Source organism: Strix uralensis, chromosome 3 (assembly GCF_047716275.1).
Source record: "Strix uralensis isolate ZFMK-TIS-50842 chromosome 3, bStrUra1, whole genome shotgun sequence".
NCBI lineage: Eukaryota > Metazoa > Chordata > Aves > Strigiformes > Strigidae > Strix > Strix uralensis.
The window spans coordinates 59619959-59645036 of NC_133974.1; the positions used below are offsets into that span (position 1 = coordinate 59619959).

The 25078-nt window shown below is 40.5% G+C and overlaps 1 protein-coding gene across 1 annotated transcript in view; it reads left to right on the top strand.

The window, feature by feature from the left end:
* NKAIN2 (sodium/potassium transporting ATPase interacting 2) overlaps positions 1-24848 on the top strand; it is a 579783-nt gene extending 554935 nt beyond the window's left edge. The window contains exons 6-7 of the mRNA XM_074862421.1: positions 16264-16345; positions 21772-24848. Coding sequence (XP_074718522.1) covers positions 16264-16345; positions 21772-21781 — 92 coding nt within the window. The 3' untranslated portion in view covers positions 21782-24848. The remainder of the gene's footprint in view (positions 1-16263; positions 16346-21771) is intronic.
* The last annotated feature ends 230 nt before the right edge of the window (positions 24849-25078 follow it).

Here is a 25078-nt window from a genome sequence, read left to right on the forward strand (position 1 = left end):
GAGGCTTTTATTACTTTGTTAGTACACCTCAGCCAGGCCTCCTCTTCCAGCCAAAGAGCCATCTTACCCATCTTACCCATCTGTGAGCATCTCTCTGAGGTACCAGAGTGAATCCCCACCCAGTACAATGAAGCCAGTGCAAGCTCAGGCACCACTTCACCTTTGGTGAGGTTTGAAAGCGTGGCTGGAAAAAAAGAGAAAAAGGGAACTTCTGTGGCTGAGTCGTCCCAACACTGTAATAATGTTCAGATTGGATTTGGCCCCTCAAGGTATCATAAAATTAAAGCAACTTTAATTTCTAGGGAGAGGCTCCGTGTAGCAGAGAATAAGAACAATTCTAGTTCTCTCTCTGATCAGACATCCACTCTGACATTTGCCAAACGCTTGCTGTGACAGTCAGGGGCTGCAGTCCGTACAGATACCCCCTGCTCACGTTTAATTTTAGATTCTTTCATTTCCATTTAGATACGTTTTTTCACCTTTTCCTTCCCTTTTGGCAACATATCCACCTATCGTGCTCCTCTGAGAAGTAATGTATCACTTACGGATGCCATGTTATTTAGTATTTATACTCCAGAGGAAGATGCCTAAGCATAACTTCCTCAGTACGTTCAGAGATGGGGTCATCTCATGCAGACTGAGTGAAAAGTAGAAAAGCTTTCAGGAAAAGTGGAATATGCCCCAGAGCCTTTCCTAGAGCTTCCTGCATATACAATTCTTTGGTCTGAGATCACTTCAGACCCCCTAGCTGTGTTTCTCTTCCCATAGTCTCTTCTTCCATTTTTCCAGTTCCTCACCCCTGCATGCTGCTATGGAGCAAGTTGTGTGGCACAGAGTGATGAAGACACCCCTCCTGCCCACAGTATAATCCCTCCCCCAGACTTGCTGGACAGCTAGCATAGCAGAAAAAAGCTTTACTCTACTGCCCACCAATCCCTGCCTAGCATCCACAGCTGATAAGGGGTGAGACTTGGCTTGTGCTTGCATACAGTTTGGCAGCTGGTGTTCCCTCTGTGTGCTAAAGATGTGTCAGCTGTGAAAGATCCTCTGGCAAGACCAGTCACCACAAAGCAACTCTCCCACATCACTGCCCTGCTTTCCCAGCTGCTGGAGTGGTCTTCTTACCCACCTCTGTATTCACAGACATCACAGGAGAAATCTAGATCTCTGGTTTTCAGGACCACTCACACCTGTAAAAATGGGATGCCTCACTGCCAATCACAGAGGACCATAAGGATAACTCTATTGGGTTGCACCAAAGGAACATTTAGCCACAAATCCTGTCTGATGAGACAGTCAATAGAAAAACCTTTCTGATGAGATACAGCCAAAAGAAAAAGCCTTTTGCTTCTCATAATGGATGTGGTGAACACCCATACACTCAGTTCCATTTCTTCTGCTTTGCTAATGGGCCATGGGAGAAACAACAGTCCAGAAGAGGAGCAAAAGAGGCAGAAACACTGAGCCTGGCAGGAGTGTGCAGCAAGGCATTAAACTAGAGAAAAAGTCATGCAACATCCAAGAGCCAGACATGGGCAGGTTCCAGATTTTAACATATCGACACGGCTTGGGAGCAAAGGAGGTGCCTCATCTTCTGTTGGCACAGAGCCTCAACTGTAGAAACACAATCAAGTTGCTCTTAAGCTGCTTCAGCTGAATTAGCTTTGCTCTCAGAATAATTGGAACAAGCTGAAAGAATTACTGTTTCTCCATTCTTTATGCAGATTTTATTAAGAGAACAAATGAGCAAGGGTGGAATTAAGCAAACATTTCACTAAGATTAACCTGCTCTAACCTCACTAAAGGATTAGGAATGGAACAATACAGTGATCAAATCAGGGTCATAACTAGGACTGAATCAGCAAGTCTAGAGGTTTTAATTACTCACACGCCAAATAAATCCAGCAGCAGGCCCTCTAAATCGAAATACAAGTCCATACTACCTTTTATGAGAACAATCTGGTTTGGGTTAATTCTATGTCAAGGATTAAAGAGGAAACTGCTTTTCCTCCCTGGTACAGTCTCAAGCAGTGCTCTAACACCAGGTGCACAGAGCCGAATACTGCACCATTCCCCATGGGTCAGGCAAGGGAAGCTTTTCCCCAACTACTTCTCTTGGTGGTGGTTTGTGCCTCCCAAAGGTCCCTTCTGCATGGTGTTCCCTGTGGCTGCACAGGGAGGAGGAACTCTGAGTCTTGGAGAGCCTCAGGTCACCAACAAGAGAGGACGGGTGCCCAGCAGGGCTGCTGCCTCTTCTCTATTGCCACTGGTATGCCTAAACCATTGTCATTCTTACCTCATTAGTATTATTAGCTGTATCAATTAAAAATAAAGCATGAAAATGTCAGCAACAATCATTACTTGGAGGCATTCAATGGCTGTAAACTTATCAGAGCTACTCATTTGTTTTCCAAAATCGTATTAGGCCTGTATTTTTCAAAGGCTGCACATTATTTTTAATAACATCGAAATGTTTGTTTAATGTGCATTTCCTCACCAGCAATTTGGCTCCCTGCTATAAGCTGTACTGCCTTACTAAAAGAAAATTCAGTGTATTTTTTTTAAAATGTTATTAAATATACAGATATTTTGTGGAAAACCCTGGAATGTAAGCAATAAAGCACCATCCTCCTGGGGCTTTTTGTCTGTAAGCAATTAAAATAGAAACCTGGGTTACTGAAGTGGGAATTCTGCACTCACCTTGCAGGTTCTGTTGAGGGAAAAGGGACTGGCTTGTTATTAGAGGGACAGCTTTGGCTGGGAAGGAACCTCAGCCTAGAGAAAATCACCAATTCAGTCTGTGTCCCACAGTGAAATCATAATCCAGAAGGCTTTCTTGCAGACCCAGACAGGGAGAAGAAACGGCATTTACCTACCATAACACAATGACAAGGCAATCAGAGAATAGATATGGCCTGTCTGACTGTTGCTTGAGTACTATGAGGTACAACCTTTGCACTATCTCACACTAGCAGGGACCAAACTTGCACATAGACTATCTTGTCTCCTGGCATTGTTTCCATGTAAACTGCAAAACAAAAGAAATTGCAACTGGGTTAAGTAGATTTTTGCTGCACATTCCCTCGAGCCCAGTTTTTGGGGATTTCTAGCACAGAAGTAGAGTTCTAGACAACCCTTTAAGATTATTTCACTCCCCCCAATAAAAACTTGAATTCACAATTCTATTGGAATCACTGAAAATGTTCAGGAAGACAATACCCCAGATAGATAGGGGATATCTACTGGTGAGCAATACAGCATAGCAATTATGTGCCAATAAACTCAGTGCCAAACAATCCACTCTGGAATCCTAGACCTGACCTGGGAAGTATGAAGGTGATGACAAAAATTTTCCTTTAAAAGACAGTATTAAATTCATCAGCTGTAAGAGATGTGAAATTTTGACAAACATATGGGATAGGTAGAAAAGCCTTTTATTTTTAGCTTTGTTACAGGCTGCCTTCCACTTTTAGGCAGGCTGTTTAACCTCTCCATACTTTTGTTTCCCAGATTTAAAATGGGAAATAATGACAGGGACAAACTCACAGGTGTGTTGCTTCATAACTTTGAGCTTCTGGGATGAAAGGCACTGTTGAATTGCAGAATGTGCTCAGGTATCACTTTATTTCTGTGCCAAATGCTTTTTACAATCTCCTTAGCAAGATATTACAAAGAAATAATACCTCGGCTTCCATCACTGCTTAAAAATCTCTAAAATAAAGACAAAGAGAAACTGGTAGCAAACGTTCGGCTATTAATTCTGCTTCTTCATTTCCCTTCTCATTTTCTGGTGAATATGGCTGTAAATACTGAGACTATGAGGACAGGAGAAAGATAGGAAGGAAGCAGAAACTAAGGCTGAGGGAGATGGCTGAAGATGACTGCAAACATCTTTCTGCAGTGAAGGCTGGACTTGAAGGCATCTCTGGAAGTTGTTGTCGTGGGCAGCCTGGTAGGTCTCTTCTCCCCCCAGAGGAAAGGTGACACCACAGCTGCGGTGTAAGCTGCAGCCCTACCAGTGCAGTGTTATCTGTCACACTGGTGTATCACAACATAAGGCAGGAGGGACCAGGTCTACCCAGCCCCATATGCGATGTCCAGTAATGAAGGACATCTGATGCTTACTTCCATATCTGTTTGCCATATAGGCATATAAGAACACAGCAAGTTTGTGGTTCCCAGAAAATCCTGACAGTAATTTTCAGTTCAGGGACTTCCTTAGCCAGAAGCGGTTCCATTGTCCACAAACCTTCATACTTCCCCAGTCCTATGTCTTGCCTCAGAATGGCTGATCAACAAATTAGCCAGGGGATCAGCAGCAACAGACCACAATGGTCTTCACTTCCTGAAAGCTTCCACCTACGTTTGAACCAAGATAGTTTTTATCAAACACAGCCTCCCAAGAGAAGGAGTTCCAGCACCTCAGCTATACATTTTGTTAGTTTTTCTGTAATGTGTCCTGAGTCTTTCTCTGGAAAACACCATTCATTCCATCTTCACCGTTTCCATGATGCCGCAGGTAGCATGCATCTCACACACAGCTGCATGTAATTAGGCCTTCAGTTTAAACCAACAATTGAGATTTCTACCACAGTCAGTGGAAGTAGGGATGTAACTCCAAAGAGCAATTTGTCCTATGTGTGGTAGACACCTCTCTCACAACAGGGTGAAGCACTGGTCTGACTTGTTTGGTTAATGCTAAGGACAGCCTAGGCAGTCTGCGGAGGCAACATAAGAATAGGAACAAATACAAACCAATATTTAAAACAGCTGTCCTCCAACTGTTGAGCAGGTCATTCATGAATAAGAATTCAGTGAACATGCTACACTGAAACTACAGCTTGGTTTTGCTCAGCTGCACTCCCCAATTTACAGCCTGTGGCTAAATTAGAAGCTTTTTCTGTTTACTTGTTTCATTTAGTGTGGTGACTGCTACGTGAACTAAGTAAACCAAAGGGAGGGAAATGGGATGCCTTTGGTTGTCAGGATGCTGATGGAAGCATGGAGGGAGAGAAGCCTTTGAAATCCCATGGTACTACCTCATGCTTTTCATGCTAAAGAGAGCTGCCTTGGAGAGCTCAGTGCCACCAGGAACATGTAGGAAATTCCCTGAGATGTCTGTACAGCATCAACCTTTTGCACATATCAATAGCTGGTTCCTGTGTCACTATTTCCAGTCATGTACTGTCTTGGAGGAGACCTTTCACAGAGCAGAAGGCTGGTGTTGTTTGTCTCATTCTCACCAGCACAGAGCACAGGCACTCTGCATCCCACAAGGCGTGCTCGCTCATTCTAAAGCACAGCCTGAAAATGTCTGAGCTGCAGAGTGCGATGCTGAAGTGTGGGGGTGAAAGCCTATGGCGGGAAGATATGACAAGTGAAACTGGCTGCATTTGAGATGTAAAAGGACCTGAGCAGTCCAAGGTGTCATAGGGCTCGGCAGACATTACGCAGCCTCGTCTGTGATCATTTGGCACTGCAGTGCAGAGAGACAAACAAACTTAAAGCTCAGAGGAGGTGCAGTTTGTTTAAATAATAGCAAGTAATTAGTCTGAAGACAAAATCAGTGATGGCATTTTATAATTACAATTAATTTAAAGGTTAATTTCCTTTGGTGCTAAAATCTTATTTAAAACATTTACCAGGAAAGGAAATTAGGATGTTACTATCTAGATGCATAGAATGCTTCTGGGAATCCATGCCTATTATCACTAGAAAATTAGGTTAGACTCAAAGTGGGAATTTCAATTCATTTTAGTGTATAATAGATGGTGGTCAGGGCCTTGAGTCAGAAGGGTTGCTTAGGGTAGACTGTACGATTTGCATTTTCTTTGTTTGTGGGATTAATTGCAAATGTTTCCAACAAAAGGGCTGGGTTTATACATGAACAAGCTTGACATGAAAAGAAAATTGGTTATGGATTGCTGCCTTCATAACTAATGAAGATGATGTTCAAGAAATCCCTAGGAGACAGGGTTGTGGTATGAGGCAAATATATAAATAAAATCACATGGGGGGAAATGGTGGTGTTGCTGGCTCCATCTATGATAATTTCTCTTCTCCCTCACTGTCTTCTCTGCCACTCCCCTTACATCCATCACTTCCTCCTGTGGGGATTGTCAACCTCAAGTTTAAAAAATGTCTAAATAACAAAATGTAAAGCTTGAAGGAAGTAACATTTCCATTCCAGCAGCTCATCACAATGGGATACTGCTTAATAAAATCAATGCACTGTAACAGCCAGGGAGATATACTTACCTTGCATCAGTTTTTTTAACTATTCACCACACATGCTTTATCTTTTCAAGGAAGACATGTTGCAGAAGTATTGGAAAAGATTCGCTTATGTGAAAAGGGAATAAACAGTTAACATCTCTTTTATGAAGAAAGATACATTTCATACCAAAACAGTTTGAAAATATTACTTGTCTTGTCATGAATTAATTGTTTCCGGAGAGGAACACAAAGAAGTCCAGATCACAAAACAATGTCCCACACGGTTGCGTCAAACTGGTAGCAGAAATTAGGTAGTAACTAGTGACAGTTCTGACAACAAAAGTCACAGATGAGTTGAAGAGATGTTCAGGTTGTTGCCACAGCTGAATAGGATGTGGTCTTCCAGGTCATGGAAATGTTTTGACATTTAAAAACAAACAAAACTCATATTCAAAATCAGGAAAAATTAGCAAAATCTGAAACAATCCACAAGTGGAAAATGCATGAAAAATGGTTTCAGGCAGACTGTCGTGTTTTGTTTTGATGCTGGTGAAAGACTTCATTTCGATGTCAGTCGTTTATTGCTACTTCACACTGAATGCAAAGGGCAGACTTTGGAGGCAGGCCCTCCTGCACTGTACCCCGGGGAGCATCTCCTCTGCCCCAATGGAGGGAGGGCAGCTTGGACCCCACTGAGCACAGGTGGAGGAGCAGCCCGCAGGTGGCCGTTGTACAGGGCTGCCAGCCCCCTTCCCCTCCCTGGTTTCCCAGCCTCTGAGGGTGTTCATGTGCCTTCGCAGGGGTTCAGTCAAAACGAGTGGGTCTAACACCACAGGTCCTGGCCTTCCAATCTCAGTGCAGACTGAAGGACAGCAGCGTCTTGGAGAGAAGTGGTGATGAGCTGCTGTAGGGGAACTAGACTGATTAACCATTTCCAGTGGCCCTAAGAAGGACACCTGCCCGCAGCCTTAGTGTCTTCCCAGCTGACACAGTCCACGTGAGCTCCTCACAGTTTCCTACATGCCTGGGACATAGCTTCTGTTAGTTTTTCTTATTACTTTTCCTTTTAAATATCTAGATAGGTCTTCATTAGCATTGGATTGTTAACTTTCATAGATTTGGGCCTTAATTCTTCACTTTGTTGCACCTACTAATGACTCTTATTCTAATTTATTAGTGTGGTGGTCATGCTTGGAGGCCACTGCCCCAGGCATTTTCTTTTTCCTCTTTTTTTCTTTTTTCCTCTCTTTATTGCTTGCTCCTAGCAATGATCTGGCTAAAAACAATTTTTCCTAACGATTCATTTGATAACTTCTATGATAATTCAGTCTACCACACATTTTCTTTAATTCGTAGAATGATTTGTCAGTCAAAAACTACTGCAGGGCTATATTATTTTGTTCAGTACCCAAGCATGAAAATTTGAAAGCAAATGGCTATTATCCAGCAGTGTCCAGTTCTGTCCAGTTTAGAAAAACAATATATTCTTCAGGCTATTAATGTTCCATAGCTGAGTGGAGGCATTTTACAGACTCCTTACTGAGCATGGGACGAGCCCCACTGCAAGCCTGAGCAAACCTTGCAAAGCCTTGCAGGGATCAAGCGTCAGCCTACCTGACTGCAGCCCTGTTTCCAGGTCTGTAAGCTTGACAGGTGGTTTGCTGTATTTATCAGATATAAAAGGCAGCACTGGCCATTTCAGTGCAGTACTTCTCGTTGCTACAGCTATGATCCAGTCATTTCCTCTGGCCTCTGGCTCTTGTTCTTGCCTGTCCTGTCCCTGCTCCCTGTTTCTGCCTTCAGCTGCTGAAGCCTTGCTCGTGCCTTGCAAGCCTTGCTTCCTTACTCCTGGCTGCTTTCATTCTGGCTCCTTTCTGCTCAGCCATGACCCTGGTTCCCATCTCTTTGACATGGTTCCTGCTATTGGCTAGTCCTACCTTCCTGAGGATTGCTCCAGAGCATGGTCTTCCTCATGTCTTGCCCTTAGGCTCTGCCACTGACCAGACCCCTTCTCTGCCTAGGAGTCTGAGACACATTTTGGCTTCTTTAATTTCTGGACCCCCAGCACCATTCATATTGGTATTTTCTTCTGGGTACAACCATCTCACCTTGAATGTAATATCTAAATCCTTGCTTGGTCCTAAATATGAGTAACAGGCTGAGATCCTTGTCAGTACCTCTGTAAGGATTGTGACACCAGGTGGTGCTTACCAGGTTTCACAAACCTTCATACTTCCCCAGTCCTATGTCTTGCCTCAGAATGGCTGATCAACAAATTAGCCAGGGGATCAGCAGCAACAGAGACAGAAGAAGGTTCTGCAGGCCCTTATCCAACAAGAAACATGATAAGAGGAGAAGAAGCTGGAGGAAAAGCCCCTGTGAAGCAAAAAATTAAAGAATAATTTTGGCTATTGTAAAAGTAAACAGCATGGAAACAGTGGCAGTGAGGCAGAATCTGAGCTGAGAAATTCCACTGAAGTTTGTGCAGGGGTTTCCCTTTGCTGCTCCTGTGGCCATTGTAGGGCTCAGAAATGCCATGAAGTTATGTTTTAAAGGTTTGAGGTTTTAGTTTGACCTTGCAAATGGGTGAGCTGAGAGCACTCACAGGCCGTTACTGGCTGTTTGGCAGAAATGCAGTTCATTGCACTGCAAGAACCGGACTGTGCATCCAAATCCTTAGCCATTTCTGAACCCTCCTGTGCCGACAGGAAGGAGACAGCCTCAGATACTGGCAGATGCCCTTCTTCCTCCTGTTTTCCCAGTGCTTGGCTCTATCCTGTTTTGCCAGTCTAAATCACTGTGCACTCAGCAAAAAGACCAATTTACATTATCACTGTAAACAAACTTTATTGAGATTGTATTCAAGCAAACCTCCTCCTGTGTGCTATATTGTGGAACAGCCATGAGGCCATGCTCACAGCATAAAAAGGCGACAGCACTAAAGGGTTTGGAAGGACCTTCACCAAACAGCGAGGCGGGTAGCAGGATACTGGCAAAGCTGCAGGAGCAAGGATGTCTCCATATGTTCTTTTATATTTTTTCCCATATGTCATTTCTAAAGTTATTAACCAAGCCTAATTTTACTCCCCTTCATTTTTTCTCAGTTTGGCCAGTTTTTAGCTACGAACATTTGTGCACAGCTCTCTCTTGACTCACATACTCACTTCTGCACCAACAGTGCCTCCAGTGATGTTTTTAGCTGTAGTTTGTTTGCCATCTCTCCTCCCATCCAGCTACACGTGCAGTGAAGTGCCTTGCTGTGGCAGTGAAGCTTAATCACAACACTTCTGAGGCCTGAGTCCAGGGGGCCAAGTCTTTGGCCTCCGGAGCCAGTGTACATAAATTTGACACCACATGTCAGATGTAGCACATGTACGCATGTTCTCTCTCTTCTATACCTCTCAGATAACATGTTCAGTCATGACATACATGTGCAGGAAGCATCCATGTGCACATGCACATGTGCTTCCCTGGCCATTAGCACTTTTTAAATGGTACCATCTTTATCATGAGTAAGTATAAATTTTTAATATTATTTTAGTGCTTTAGATTCAAGTATATATTTAAGGACTACCATGATGCCAAGCACTGTACAAACATGAACTCCAAGCCTTTTCTTGGAGCTTGCAGTCTACACATTAACCAACAGGGAACTGGTGGGTACAGACAGAAAATTAACACAAAGAAACTATAAGCAAATATTATTCACTGTGGTAGACAGGAATATAAGGGCATTGGCAAACTAATTAGAGTTTTAGGGAAAGTACTAAGAGAACTGTTTGTGACAATATTCTCATAAGGAGAGAAAATGTTTGGAAATTTTACAAGTATGGAGGCCAAGCTGACAGCATGGGGGCAGAATTTAGCTTTCAGAACTGGAAGGAGGAGAGTCTGATGTAGAGTGTCTACAATAGGCTTTAAATGTAAAAAGATTTACCTTCTATTTGATGTAATATAGAAGATCAAATCAGTAGCAGGATGCGGAGAAGAGTAACCTAGTCAAAAAAGATGAGTCCTGTAGCTTTTGTCTCTTTAACTCTATATTTGGTGAGTTCAAAAAGAGAGGAACAATTGTGGTGTTTGACACTGAGAGCCCTAAGTAAATGTTATAGCTGTATCAACAGATAGAAGTCTTCCTCTTCAATATGCAAAAATAGTCTTTGGAAATTAAATCACGCACAGCGCAAACTGAAATTGACATCTAACTTATATCCTCAAGTGACAGGCAGACTTGAGGATACAAGTGCCATTTTTCACTATAAGACGTAGCAGAGGTGATTAGGGAGGAGCAGCTAAGAATTCTGGTTTTAGCCATGCTGAACTGGAATTGATGTTTAATTATCCATGGGTAAATATCACAGAGAGAAGTTGAGATTTCAGTTTGTATAGAAGGATCAGAGTGAGCACAAACCAGGTACTCCATGACACCTCAGAGAGCCAGCAACAGCAGAATTTGTTTGCGAGTGCGACTACCCAGTTTACAGGAGGTGGAGAAAACATAAAAGGCAGAGGTTACTGCTTATGGGACTTCAGCAGCGTGCTGGATGGAGAACCATCAAGAAAGATGAATGATGAAAGGAGAAAGGCGAGAGGAGACAGCGGATGCCAATGAGTCAAAAGTTTCAGGAAAAAGAGAGTGACGGCTGTCCAAAAGGTGCCTGGATGACCACACAGTGAACTGTGTGTGCTGGTTACCGGTACCCAAATTTGGATAGGAAGAGGTGATCTGACTGTGGTTCCACCTCCGTGCAAGGGACAGAACAATAGATGGGAGAAAATCTACAGAAACGGAGGAAAGTAGATCCAGAAAGTGTTTGAAACCATCAGGGGAGAGAGGGAGAAAGAGAGAGGATGGGACAAGCAGGGATAAGGGTGAGGTGGATTTTTTTATTAAAGGAATTTACATGTATTTGTATTGGGAGGGAAAAAAAAAAAGTCAAAAGAGTCTGTCACTGGGACAAGCAGAAGTTTTACAGAAAAATATTTCTGTGACTGTAGTAAGAGAGAAGGGGAAATGAATGGTAAAAGGAGTGAAAAAGGCTGACAAACTGAAGAAAGGAGGACTACTTTATCAGTTTGCTTGTAGAAGAAATGGGAGAGATGGCATGCAGAGAACCAAGTGGAGATGGGAGGAAGGAAGCGTATGAGGAGGTGATGGGGGTGTCAGGAATGGAACTAATAAAGCTGGAGGAGCCAAGCTTCTTTGTCAGGGAGATGTACAAAGTCAAGGAGGAGAGAGGAATCAGTGAAAGAAGTCACCCTCATTATAGAATTACTACCAAAGACATTTTCATTTTTAAAGAAGGAGTCCCAGGCAGGAAGCGGATGTGGTGGTGAAGGCAGGGTTGGGTGTTGGCAGTAGATTTACCATTGTGAGAGGCAGGGCCTCATGCATCACGGGTAGGGATGAGATAATCAGCAAAACAAACAATAGTAACAAAGAAACAAAGTAAGGAGAAGGTTTGAAAGCAGTCAAGAAGGAATCCATACTGCAGGTTGGCCAAGTACATGGCTATTTTCCAAACTTTCTCTGTCCTTTTTTTTGCAGATAAAGCCACTCATCCCCCTCCCCATTCCTAAACTCTATATCCTTTCATATCTAGTCTACATTGATTTTTGGATGCCTATTAAAATGCAAGGAAAGCCATAGCATCAGTCACGTTTCTATACACATGTGCCCTAAATGACTCCTTGGGTCAGATCCTAAGGTAATGTAAATTATCATTGCTTCAATGAAGTCACTGAAGCTATAAATATATATATTAGCTGAGGACTTGAATCTTTGTGCTTCTGTATTTCTATCTTACAGAGGAAAATTTCTATAAGTAGAATAGTGTCTAGTCTTCTGGTTTCTATTCAATATCTTTCCTTTTGCTTTCTACAGGAAGATGTTATTGCTTTTATTCCACACTTATTCCTTTCTCTTTGCCCATCTGTTGATTACATCAGCTTCAATGTTTCTCACTACAAACTTTCTAGCAAGTCTCTTCTCCCATATACACATCCATGCTAATGGGATCTTTTTTGTGCATCCCAGTTTAATGGTCCCTCTATACACCACGAACTTCCAGAAATGAAAAATGAGAAACCCATTTATGCCTCTCATCTTGTCCCCATACACACCGGAGACAGTGGCGACTGTGACTGCAAGCAGAGGCTGAAACTTCACATCCCTGTGGGTGCTTAGTAATAGAAAATATGTCCCTATTTTGAGCCATATGTCCTCTCTGTGTTACAGTTGTAACAACAGTCATATTGCCTGACAGGCCCCTTAACACCAGCAAAGGAAGAAAATACTCAGGCTGAATTTCTTATAACACATTTTACAGACAAATACTATTGCTATTATCCTATTCAAGTTCAACTAAAAAAATAAGCATCTCAGCAACCAATATTTCAAAGGAATGGGATTCTGTGTTTGTTTGTATAAGCACATGTGCTTTTACTAAAGCAAAACATGACAAAAGAGACACTTCTGATAACAATGACGTGTAAGATGAATGTAAAACAGAATAGTCAAAAATGCATTTGATGGATGAGGTTAAGGATGGACGCCTCTGTAGCAACTCAGCTAAGGAGCCTTGTTTTATTCATCTCATGTCACTGCTGCCAGGAATGTATCAGTCGTAAGACACTTTTAGTGACCTTTCAGGCACAGCCAGGATAAAATGCCTGCAGAAAGGGCAGTATTTTGCATGCTTTAAGAAACCAGCTGAGAGTCCACAGGGAGCTTTTAGCACAGTTTGGACACCGCAGGCTCTGCAGTGCTGAGAAACTGCCACTATCAAGAAAACTCGCTACAAAGAAATTACTGAAATCCTTTTGTGTTGGAGTTCACTTTCTATTACCTACCTTGCAAAGTTTGTTGTTGCGTGTAAGAAGCCATTGTATGCCTACAACAAGGTCACAGTAGCGCTCTCTGCCCTACCATCATTTGGTTACACACATGGGAATTTCCAATGTCTGTTGAACACGGAAATGCCTGTACAAACTTGCCTTGTTTGTCACTTGACAATCTGGCTTGTCAACATTCTGTGTTTACTCTGTGCAACAGGGCAAAGACAGAATGCATGCAGAGATATTCGGCATGCATCTTTCTCTCATGCCCACACAAAGTTATTTTACTCAAAGAAATCTTTTTCTTAACATGTTGGTTTAGCTTTCTGAAAACAACCCTAAAATCACCCTTAAGACTTGTTGCCCTATGACAGAGTATCTATGCCTTTTAATAGTGGTTTACCAGTTGCTTGATGGGTCTTGGGAAGTACACAAGAAATGCAAAGCCAGACAAATGCATATAAGCAACACCTGTAAACTGACATGGGTTGACACTTGTGAGACACTCAATCCAACACAGGTATTTTCTGATTTGTGTTGTCAGAGGTCAGAAATGAGAAAAAAAGGAAAACTGGTCAAGAGAATAACAAACCATAGCTACAGCAAAGACATGTCCATTCTTTTTGCTGCAATCTGTATATGAATAAGAGGGGTTTTATTTCCTCCCAGCCTAGTACTTTGCTCAACAATATTCCTATAGTGAATCTTCATTTTGTGCCTATAAATTTAGTATGTTTCCAAAGACATGATCACATTGTAATAAAGTTATTCTGATGGTTACAGACAGTGAGTAAGTAGGAAGCAACAAATGACATTTATCCTGATTTTTGGCAAGATTCTGACCCTATGAAAGGTTTGTAAGCAGGCCAGGGAAGCACTGTCCAGATACAGTCATCATAGGTTGTGTGAAGAATTGTTTAAAACTCTATTTGAAATTTAGTTATCAATGAGCTGGGATGACATTTCAGATGGGATCCCACTGGGACCTCAGCTAGGGTAATAATTCTCTTCATTATTTTTGTTAACAGCAAGGATGATAAAAGAGAGAACATTTGTAAAACTTTCAGATGAAATCAGACTGGGAGCAGTATGAGCACTTGTGAAGATAGGATTAGAAGTCAAAACGATCTTGAGAAGTGGTTTGAAATCAAGAAGATGAAATTCAATACAGACAAGTGCAAAAGAACTCCTGTGGGGAAGAATCAATCAAGCGTCTTCAGATAAAATATGGACTACTTGGTTAAACTACAGTTAGTGTCAAAACATAAAAATAAAGATCTGGTTATTAAGCATTTGCATGATGCTGTTGAAAAAATAAATAGAATAAAAAAATTTTAAAAGCCCAAAACAACAGAAAACCCACCATGTTATTGCAGGTAATGTACAGAAGACCTACATGGCAGTTGTTCCACTTAATCCCGATTTGTGCACACCACTGTAAGAAAAGCATAAGTAGACTGAAGAAGGATCCTCAGGCTTGGAAATTTAGAGGCTTGGAAAACATGGGCCATGAGAAAAATTTGAAAGAACTAGGTATTTTTAAATCTGGAAAAGATGGATAGAATGAAAATACTTACTGAAAATGCTTGAAAGTAGTCATAAAAGAAAAAAAAAATGCTCATTTGTCTTCATATCCATAGGGAGAAAAGGCCAAAATGTAGAAAAGGAGCTAATTTGCAGGAAATTACATTTAAATTAGACATTAGGAAGTTAGGCACAGGGAAAGGCAACACAGAGAGACTATAGAACCTCCTTCATTAGACATGTCAGGGATTAATTTAGTAAAACATCATTCTGGGATAAGAGTATATGTAATGCTGCCACAGAGCACAGAACCAGCTAAATTATTTCTGCAGGGGCCATTCTTGCCAGGGAAGAAGGTGCATGACATGTTCAACATGTCTGTGGTTGCAATGGAGATATACTCTACTGGTCCAGTCTACTGTTTTGGTGGCTCTTTGTTTGCTAAATAAATGGCGGACAGACGGGTACAAGAATTTGATTTTATAATATGTCTGGAATGCATGTGAATGCATTGATAAGTGTGGCACACATTGAGGGGTACCTTAGTATAAAATAATGTAAATTTTAAGACTCCAACCACTGTGAAAGTTCTGAAACCAAGGGTTATAAATTTATATTTTGTGATTTTTATGTGAATTTTACTCATTTTAGATCCACAGGAAGCTATCCCCTTATCAAAGAACCTTTTCTCTTTTTTTGCTTTTAATGGATACAGAGCCAGTCTGCCAGTAGCAGTGTCCAGACCTGTGAAAAAATGCACATCTATACCTGAACTCTTTGGCCCTTTTCTATCAAAGTAAAGTCAAATTCACATCTGCTATGTAAGAGAAAATATTTCAGGGATGAGAGCTGCCCACACATAACTCCCAAAAAGCCAATAGTTGGGTCTTCTGGTGCAAAGGAAGCAAAGGGTGGACTTTTACCTGTGTAAAGAAAGTGTTATAGCAGAGAAACAGGGGTCTCAGGCTCAGATGAGATTGAATTGCTCTGGAAATTGTTTAAAATAAACATGAGAAGACCACCGGGAACTGGCAATGATGTGAATTAATAAATAAATCCCACTCTACAACCTTCCTGCAGACCTCCAGCGCCTTGAGAGAAGTGCTGGTTTCCTTAGATCTGTGAAGTCTCATCTCTGAGGCTCAGATGGATTGTTCCAACCCTCTGTTCATGCATTTCAACCCAAATGTCAAAGCAGGGAATCAGAGAATCTTCTGTCTCTCAGACAGAGTCAGATCAATGTGCTTTCTCCTCTACATCACTGAACCACAGTATGACAGCAAGCCAGACACAGTAATCACTGTCAGAAGCAATGCATTCATGCCAATAAATAAATGGTTTTCAGCATTTGCAATATCTGAATAGCATGTTGGTTTGTATCCAGTGAGGTGGTCTACTTGAAAAAGAGGGATGTGTGGCTACTTCTGATAGACAGATGGCTGTTATAAATCCCTCATTTTCTTTTTGTGATTTTAAAATTAATTTTATTTTAAAGTTAAAAAAGGGACTTTGCCTTTCTCTATTTTTTTTTACCCTTTTTCTGCATCTCCACAATTAGCTGGTCTAATTTTAACAGATTATTAGGGGGCCCGTCAAAAATAATCTGTGTGCTGGATGATTCTTGAATGATAGTGACTATTACTTCTGAAAAGGTGTTGCTAATGAAAGCAATTTTCCCCCTTTCAGTTGATTTCATAGGTGGATTTGACTCTTACGGCTATCAAGGTCCACAGAAGACATCTCATTTACAGCTACAGCCCATGTATATGTAAGTACTTAACTTCTGAGATATTCTGCAGAGTGGCAGGCTGATATTAAAGGATCATTAAGCTGAAAGATGATGTGACTTAAAAATTCAGAACGGGCAGAAACATTTTTTTGATAGACCAAATTCAAGCTACACTTAAGCACCAACATTATTCTCCTGTTGAATGATAATGATTTCTTATGGCAGGATATAATGTGTCACAGTTGTTTAAACAACACTCAGCTCTCACCTGATTTTTCCCCCATTTTCATTCAAGCAGGTTCCACTCAGAATGATAATTTGGTGTAGTAAAAACTAGTCAGATCTGACCAAACTTGGTTGCAAAAAAGTGGTTTTTATTAAGATTTATCAAAAGTTCAGCAACTTGCTAATTTAGTGGATGCATTTAGCATTTGTCTTACCGGTGCATCTGTTCACTGAGGCACCTCTGTACCTCATTTCCAGTCTCCACATATAAAAAAAAAACCCAAAACAAATGTAACAACACATGGCTTTTAAAACCAGTTTGAATAGAAGACAGTATTTTACCTAACCAGTGAGTGACAACTCCATCCACTGCCTAGAAGTGCAGTCTGATATATTTGGGGATTAAATGGGTAATCAAATCTCAGCACATACAACTGTAGTGCATTCACACTAGAGCTAACACCCCACCATAGGGCAGTCCAGGAAAAATCATCTTCACATATTTCTTGTACTGATGCCAACTGCAATACAGAACAGTCCTGACTACCCAGATAAATCTTACCTCACTGCTGCAGCCTTTTGAAATGTTTTTTATTTACCATCACTAGCCTACACAGTAAAAGCACAACACAGAACAGCTCACGCAGGGGCATCATTTACGTTTTTCCTTTGTTTCTCTTCTGAACATCTCTTTTGAGGAAAAGAACTAAATGCAGGCAAACAATATCCATCCCAACATACACTTCCATTTACCCTTGACTGTAATTTCATTTCGTCTGATTAGTGGAAGAAAGTCTGCTAATGGATTAGTGGATTTTTGCATGGAACTGGCATTTACTCCTTTATCAGTGGTACAATCAATTCTGTGGTGGTGCTTAGGATTGGGCCCTTTGGGAGCTTTGCTAGGAGCTTTTTAATAATCTCAAATTACAATGGTGCATATCTCCAATGCCATCTTAACATCAGCTTCCCATCTGTCTGTGCTCAAGTAAAGATTTTTCACCTGCACTTTTGGCACAATGCTGTGCTTTTAGAAAATGTTCTTTCCTTCCTAGTATTATGTGTGGCTCATAGGTTCTTAGAACAATTCTAATCCTATTTCTTTCTCAGTATACCTTACCTTGTCATCAACATATGGAGCCCTCCAGCTGAGATATTATCCCATTCTCTTTATGCTCTCAGTGTTTCTTCCAGAAGAGCAGATTGCATTTACTGAGCATCTTCATGCTGACTGGAAAGAAAGCTAGACTGTGCAAAAAAAGAAGGCAATATTTTTAAGCTTGTAGCTGGTTTACACCTTATTTCAGTGCTGCATTTTCACTGGAGTATAGGTGATTTTGCTGTCTTAACTGAGAGACAGAAATCAGTATGTGAGCTGACATTTTGTCCAATCAACCCACAAAAGTATTGCCATGTCGCAGCCACAGTCAAACAAAGACACTTCATGTTTCCCTCTGACTGTATAGCATTTGACAAGGTTCTCTAGAATTTCCAGTCTGTCCTTAAGAGGCTTTTGCAGCATTTAGTAATACCTGTTATTTACAGCTGAGGTGTACCAGGAACACATGCATATGTATTCACACTGCAGTTGCTCTGTAAATGTAGGCAGACCATTAGGTAGTGGAGTGACAAATTCGAATGTCAAATTAATCAAGCTGTGGTTTGATCTGCTTGTAGCACTATTTACAGCAATATTACTTACTGGAAATCAAAACACACCAATATGATAACAGCAGGCCACACCTGATGTTCTAATGCTTTATTTGTTGGGAGGAAGGGTTTGGTTCCCTAGGGATCTTGTTCACGAAAGAACATCAGTGTTCTGATGTTCTGATGTTTTCTCCATTATATGCAAGGAGAAAACAAAAATACAGGACTTTACATTACTCTCTGGCCAATGTCACCTTCACTTTAGAATGCTCAGCATCTCTATGGGAGGAGTAAAAGTTAAGATTTATTTAACATAGAAAGGCAGAGAATAGAATAGAATAGAATAGAATAGAATAGAATAGAATAGAATAGAATAGAATAGAATAGAATAGAATAGAATAGAATAGAATAGAATAGAATAGACCTGACCTGACCTGACCTGACCTGACCTGACCTGACCTGACCTGACCTGACCGGCTTTATGGAGTCCATTGCCATACTCTCACCACTGTCCAAGGTATAATCATACCCATCCAGGATACAACTATACCATACATATTCATATGGATGTATTCACACAACTATTTCCACAACTTTATCATTTGCTACAAAATGTCTTTGAATCCATAAGCAGTGGAGGTTATATTAAGAATTATCCTGTCTAATTCCTGTAAAAGATCAAGAAAATATAAAGATAGTTTGTTGCCACCTCTGCGTCCTATACTATTCAGGCTCACACTGGGGGCAACTCATGTGGAGCTCTGGGTTTATGAGAGAAATAGGACATAGTTGCCTTTAAATCATCCAGTTACTAGCTATTTCCAAAGACACAATAACACCTCTTTTTGTTGTCTGTGGTGTGGTCGTACCTATAGGTGTGTGAGGCATGCTACAAAAGTGAAGGAGAACATATGGCCTCAGCTTTGAAGAGCTTACCAAAACAAAATCATCTTCTAATGGTTGTACAGAACACCAAAATGCAAATTTCAACATGCATTTCAGTAATAAGCTCAGAGAACCCCCCATATATTTACCAGATACAGAAATAGTACAAATCTTAAAGACATACAGAGTTGTGTGGTAGGTCTCAGTCATCACCCACGTACCGCTTGCTGAAGTGAATTGATTTAGTGGATTGCAATGACAGAATTCCATCAACACAAACTTTTATTTCAATTCAAGCCAGATAGATTTACATCCAAGTGATTTAAATCAATTTTAACTGTTTTATACATGCACAGTTTAATTATTATCCTGAAGGAATGCTGTGTTTAGTAATTGCTAACTGTTAAGACACACTGTTTTGTAACCAGTTTCCTCCTGTGTGCTAAAGTTAGCACTTCATTTTGTTAATTTGGAGGTTATACTGAACCTACACAAACTTACACATGCAATTAAATAATTATATTGATTTATTTAGGCTCCTCATTTTTACATTTCTAATGTGTCAGGAGTTTTTTTATCTAAAGAATTATTACTTTTTATTTGTGATATCAATCAAGCTCTACTTTTAAGAACAATTCAGTTTAAACACGCACAGAGTACACTTGTGGGGGATTTCATCAGTTGAATGAACAGGATACTTAAGGAAAAAAATCTTCATTTATGAAAAAGAAGTGTTATCAGTTGATAGTGAATTAGGGTGACTATCTATGGCTACTGTTTCCTTAAATAGTCTAGAATTATTAGATTCAAATTCACTTTGTTTCTTTTCTGTATATTTTAGGCTTTGAATTCCAATCACAACTCTCCTTATCATCTCTCCCAATTTCACAATTAATTTAAATCGCTTCCTTTCTAAAAAGAAAAATATATTCAATTTAAAATTATGTTTTAAATAAAACACTGGTGTTTGGGAGAAGAATTTTTATCATTATGTTTATCTACCTGTCGTAAATGGCTTTTTATTATTATTTAAGAGTCAACAGCATGCTCTATGTTGTACAAGCCAAGAAACCTAGTCAGTCCCTTCAAAACGAATACATTTTTTTAAATAGAATGGGACAGAACCAGTGCTCATGTACCCCCTTACAGTGTGGCCACAGCTGATGTACTAAAAAGTAGCTTCCTGGCATGCTGTGTGGGAGATGCCAGTGCTCATTTCCAGACCATGGGACAAGAACACAGCAAGATGGTAGAAATCAATTGTCAAGAGAAAATTCTGGTCTTGGGAGGTGACCGAGGAAGGTGACTAAACACTCCATGGAACTGATTCTGCTGCACATGAAAAAACACAATTATAGTTGTGGAACACGACTGCACTGCATCATGACTGCTCTAAAAACAGTAGGAAGGAAGGAGGGGAGAGATATTTTTCTTTACGTTTTTCACAGTAATCTTGTTTGCTCAAGAAAAGAGGTGGTGAAGCAAAAAAAAAAGCATGCCTGTCTGATGCTGATGCCTAATGCACTGGAGAAATTGCTCAAAAGCAGTTCAGCCCTGAAGTGAAGCTTGCTTTCCTCATATTCTGTGAAGTCTGAGCATCTTTGCATTATATAAACACACACATATACTATATACACATAGAAACACACACCCTATATGCACACAGACCACTATATATATGTATATATATATGTGTTTATATATCTATATGCCCACTTCTGTGTATTTTGCTACACAAGACTATCAGCAGGCATTGCTTTTCACTAGAAGGCACTTAACGATAGTTTCTGGCTAATGGGATCCTACTTTTCAACAAGTGTTAGAGGGATTTGAGGCAATAACTCAGGGTCAGAGGGGTGTAGGAGGGGTTAATGCATGTCCCTTTGTACCTAGTCCCATCAATTCTCTCTGTGTGTTTACATGTGCATTATGCTGGTCGTGGTCTCCTTGTCTAAGGCTGTAGGTATTTGTCTAGATAATTGCACATACTGAAGGTACTGTCTGCTTTACCATTCATTTGATGTATAAATGAAACTTAAGCAAGACACAAAAACCAGCATCTAGAGTATAACCACCATCACACTCACCAAGTTCATGCAGTACAAATCTGCTCGGTTACTGTCTCCTTAAGATTCATGTTTGTGGGATTCAGACATTTTATTTAAATAAGCTACCAGCTAAGCCTTGTGTAGCAACCAGCAACACCTTGTCTGTTTTAGACTGAAAGCTGAAGTTAGAAAACACAGGTTTGGGACAGCACCTCAGGTGTACAGGGCTGTGGTACTCACGCATGTACTCTGCTTTGTGAGCGGGCCTTGGGAGACTTTCCCAGGTATCTGCAATTCAGCCTGTCTGTCCTGCATACTGCATCCTTTTTACAAAGACAGCTGCATTTCTGATGGATTATTATAGTTCAGGTCACCTTCCAGTTGACACATGGATATATAGTTAAGATTCTAATTAAATATCACTCTTGCCTAGAATGGTTTAGAAAACCTGTGCGGCCTTCCCTGATGGTGTTCCAGAGAGAGCCAAGCAATCACCTGAGCAAACACGTTGCTGTTGTGTCCTCTTCATCCCATGTGTACCTGAACTGTTACTGGTTGGTGGCTTACACTTGCTTGCAAAAGGGCATCAGAGCAGCAGGGCAGGGATCAGATAGGTATATGGTGGATTACAAGCATCTTTCTTTTTCTATCTTCTAGGTCAAAGTAAACAAAGGGGCTACTCAACATGGGCTGGAGGACCCGTCAAGGAAACTGTTTCAGGATGGCCCCTTGGTTCTTCAAAGAGCAAAAAAAATCCAGTTTTTGTGCTAAAGAAAAAAAAAAGCTGATTGAACAGTGAGACAAAAAACAATGGACACCTTCAGCCCCTCTTTCTAACAGGTACTAAGGGAGATGTCCCAGACCCCCACCTTGGACCTCCTGCCTCCCAGCACCAGAGGGCCAGAGCAGAGGCATTGGTGCCATCTTCTGGCTCTTCCCTACCCTGGCCACCGCCATCATGGCCCATCAGGATTAAGACATGAGCTCAGCCCATTTGGTGCTTTCGGAGCCCCCTCCACACTCCTGGCCGCATCGAGTCTCCTTAGTCAACACAACACTAAAAATACCAGGATGACCTTGCAGCAGAAGTCAATAGACAGCACGTTGTTTGTCCTGAAGGCTGTACAGTTCATACTTGCCTTAACCCAACTGCGTTGCACATCAGAGAAACTCCGTGCAAGCTTTCTGAAGTAACATGCTGCTGTTAATTCTGAACGATTTCTAAGTCAGTGGTTTTCTTCTGTTTGGTTTTGTTTTGTTTTCATGTCAGGGAATAAGGCTCTGTTGCTCCACGGCTCCAGAGCGACCAAGTAGAAAACTGCCAGCTGTCTGAGAAGTGCTTTACTTTTGAGGCTCCACAGTGGTCAAGAAACAAAGAGTTTATAATGGTTAAGAAAAAAAACAAAAGAAATGAGACCTTTTGGGGGTCGGGGTGGGGAAAGGGGTAACATAAACTAATAATTTAACGTTCTGGAAATAAGCAGCAGAAACAGTGCTTCTTAATCCTGCTGGTTTTATTTATCGCACTGTAGGTGCTTTTATAGCTATCTCTAAATGTCTTTTACTAACTACAGAGACATCTGCAGATTTCTATCAACAAAGGCCAACTGAATATGTACTAGATACGTTTACTCTTTTATATCTAATTTCAACTGAAAATTCTCTGTAAGTGAGCTTTTTTTTCCTAATTGCACCATAAGGGATCCATATATTTTATTTTTGGTTTCAGTTGGGGAGGGAGGGGAGGGCCTAGTTGAGTTGAAGAAATATTGGAGACCTTTTTGTGGTATATTTGGGGGATCTGTTGTGTGTTAGAACGTGTATTTTATCTTCCTGTATTATTGTGACTGAAAAAAAAACTGTGCTGTTACGTAGTTGGCAACAAGATGCCTTTGGGAATTTTACTAGTAGGTCAATGTGTATATGAAATACTCTGAACTCCTAGGAACATATGTTTTATTCTACATCTGATCTGTATTTTCAAGCACTTAGGTGGCTTTCATTAAGAAAAACCCAATATTTTGCTCAGGCTTTTCAGAAACTTGGATTGTCATTGTTTCTTTGCTCAGACCTTGCATAGGCAAACGCACACACCTACCACACCTGAGGTGACCACATAGCTTTTGAGGGCAAAAGGGAAGGTCAGCACTTGGAAAGGCTTGAGATGCCCTGAGCAACTCCCTTTTCCTTGCTGGCCGAACCCGCGTGGCTCCCGAGCTCCCATGGCCTGTGCGCTCATGCCACTCATCCATCCCTGTACAAACCAGTGCCCTTTGCTGTGTCTGCATGGATGTACAGTGTCACAAGCAGCAACTCTGGACAATGACAGAGGAACAGGCATTCAACAGTGAAAACAAGATATGGGACATGTTCAGGAACTATACTTACATTTATTCAGTGAGATTTATATATATATATATATATGTAAGTGTGTGTGTGTGTGTGTGTGTGTGTATGTCTATGTATATAAAATACACAGGAATTGACAGGGGCTGCATAACCTAGGAAGATTCTGCTGCAGGGGGCCAAGGGCTCCAGCCCCAGATACTGCTAGGGATTTCCTGTGTGAATTAAGCACGTCCCCTAGACCTGATCCCGTAAAGCATTCATTGCTGATTTGAATCTTGAATTAAAATTTTCAGACTTGGGTTCCTGAAATTCTGAGTTCATTCTGGGTAGAACTGCTTTTCACCCCCTGGAAAATCATAGAGCTTCCAAGTGCCAGGCTGAAATTTCCCATAACTTGAAAAATTTTGAAAGTTTCTACTTTTATGTAGTATTACATATAGAAGATGTATAGTATTAAACACAATGTAGAGGTTTAAATGGAATGAAAATGTCATAACATGGTATTTTATCTTTCCCTGTATAACAGTTAATCAAAATCATATTTCTATAAAAATCATTTTTTAACGTGAAAAGAAACCAGTTTAGGCACCTAAGCAGCAATCTAATTTTCAGAAGATAATTTTTTGTACCATTCAGTGATTTCCCAATGAATGGTAGATACTGATAGTTAACAATTTTAGAAGTCAGACAATTTAATGAAGTGTCTACATGTAGCTTTTAGGCCTGATTTTAATTTAGAAAATTTTGGCCTTAATTTCTCTGTGTCTTAGTCTTCCCATCTATAAAACAGGAATAATATGTGCCTCACAGGCTTTTTGTGAGGTCTGAATCATTAATGTTTGTAAAGTACTTAGGAAATAGGAAGCATATCTAACTATTAAGGATTACAACATAAATGTGTATTCATATATTACATATAGAGTAGATATACACACACTCACATACACACAGTATACATATATATACACATACATAGCTATATGAAGTTGGTATTCATAACCCTGATTAAGTTGCAGTTAGAGCACCACCATTAAAAAGAAATTAAGACTGTTGACTACTAAACTAAATGATTAGTGGACAGATCTCTTCTGGAAGCGGTTTAGAGCACAGTAATTTGAGAATATCTGGATGACATTTTTGATTTGTACAGCTGTATCCTCCTCAAAATCCAGTAAAGAATGTTATTTTTCTAGGCTGGGCTTTTGTTATAAACTTAAATATTCAGAAGGCAAGAGATACAATCCAAATGTGTCTTTTTTTTTTTCTTTTCTTTTTGGCATTTGTTAATTCTGAATGTATTTTTAACAAAAGTGATTTTTTGACTTACTAGTGTAATTTGCATTTAAAAAAAAAATAAATGGAAAAAATATAGGTTTCCAAGCTATTCATGGCCCCCTGTTGCTATTCATAACTTACAGGAAACTTAGAATTACTGTTTCCAACTCAGCAACAATGCAGGATAAAGAACCCTGTTACATTTACATGATGACAATCCCGATCTGTGCAGTGCATGGATGTGACAGCACTGAATAGAAATTGCCAGGTCATGACACCATTTTAACTTTGTCATAGGTAAGAGGTATTTTCATTATCACTGACTCTACAAGTTTTCTTT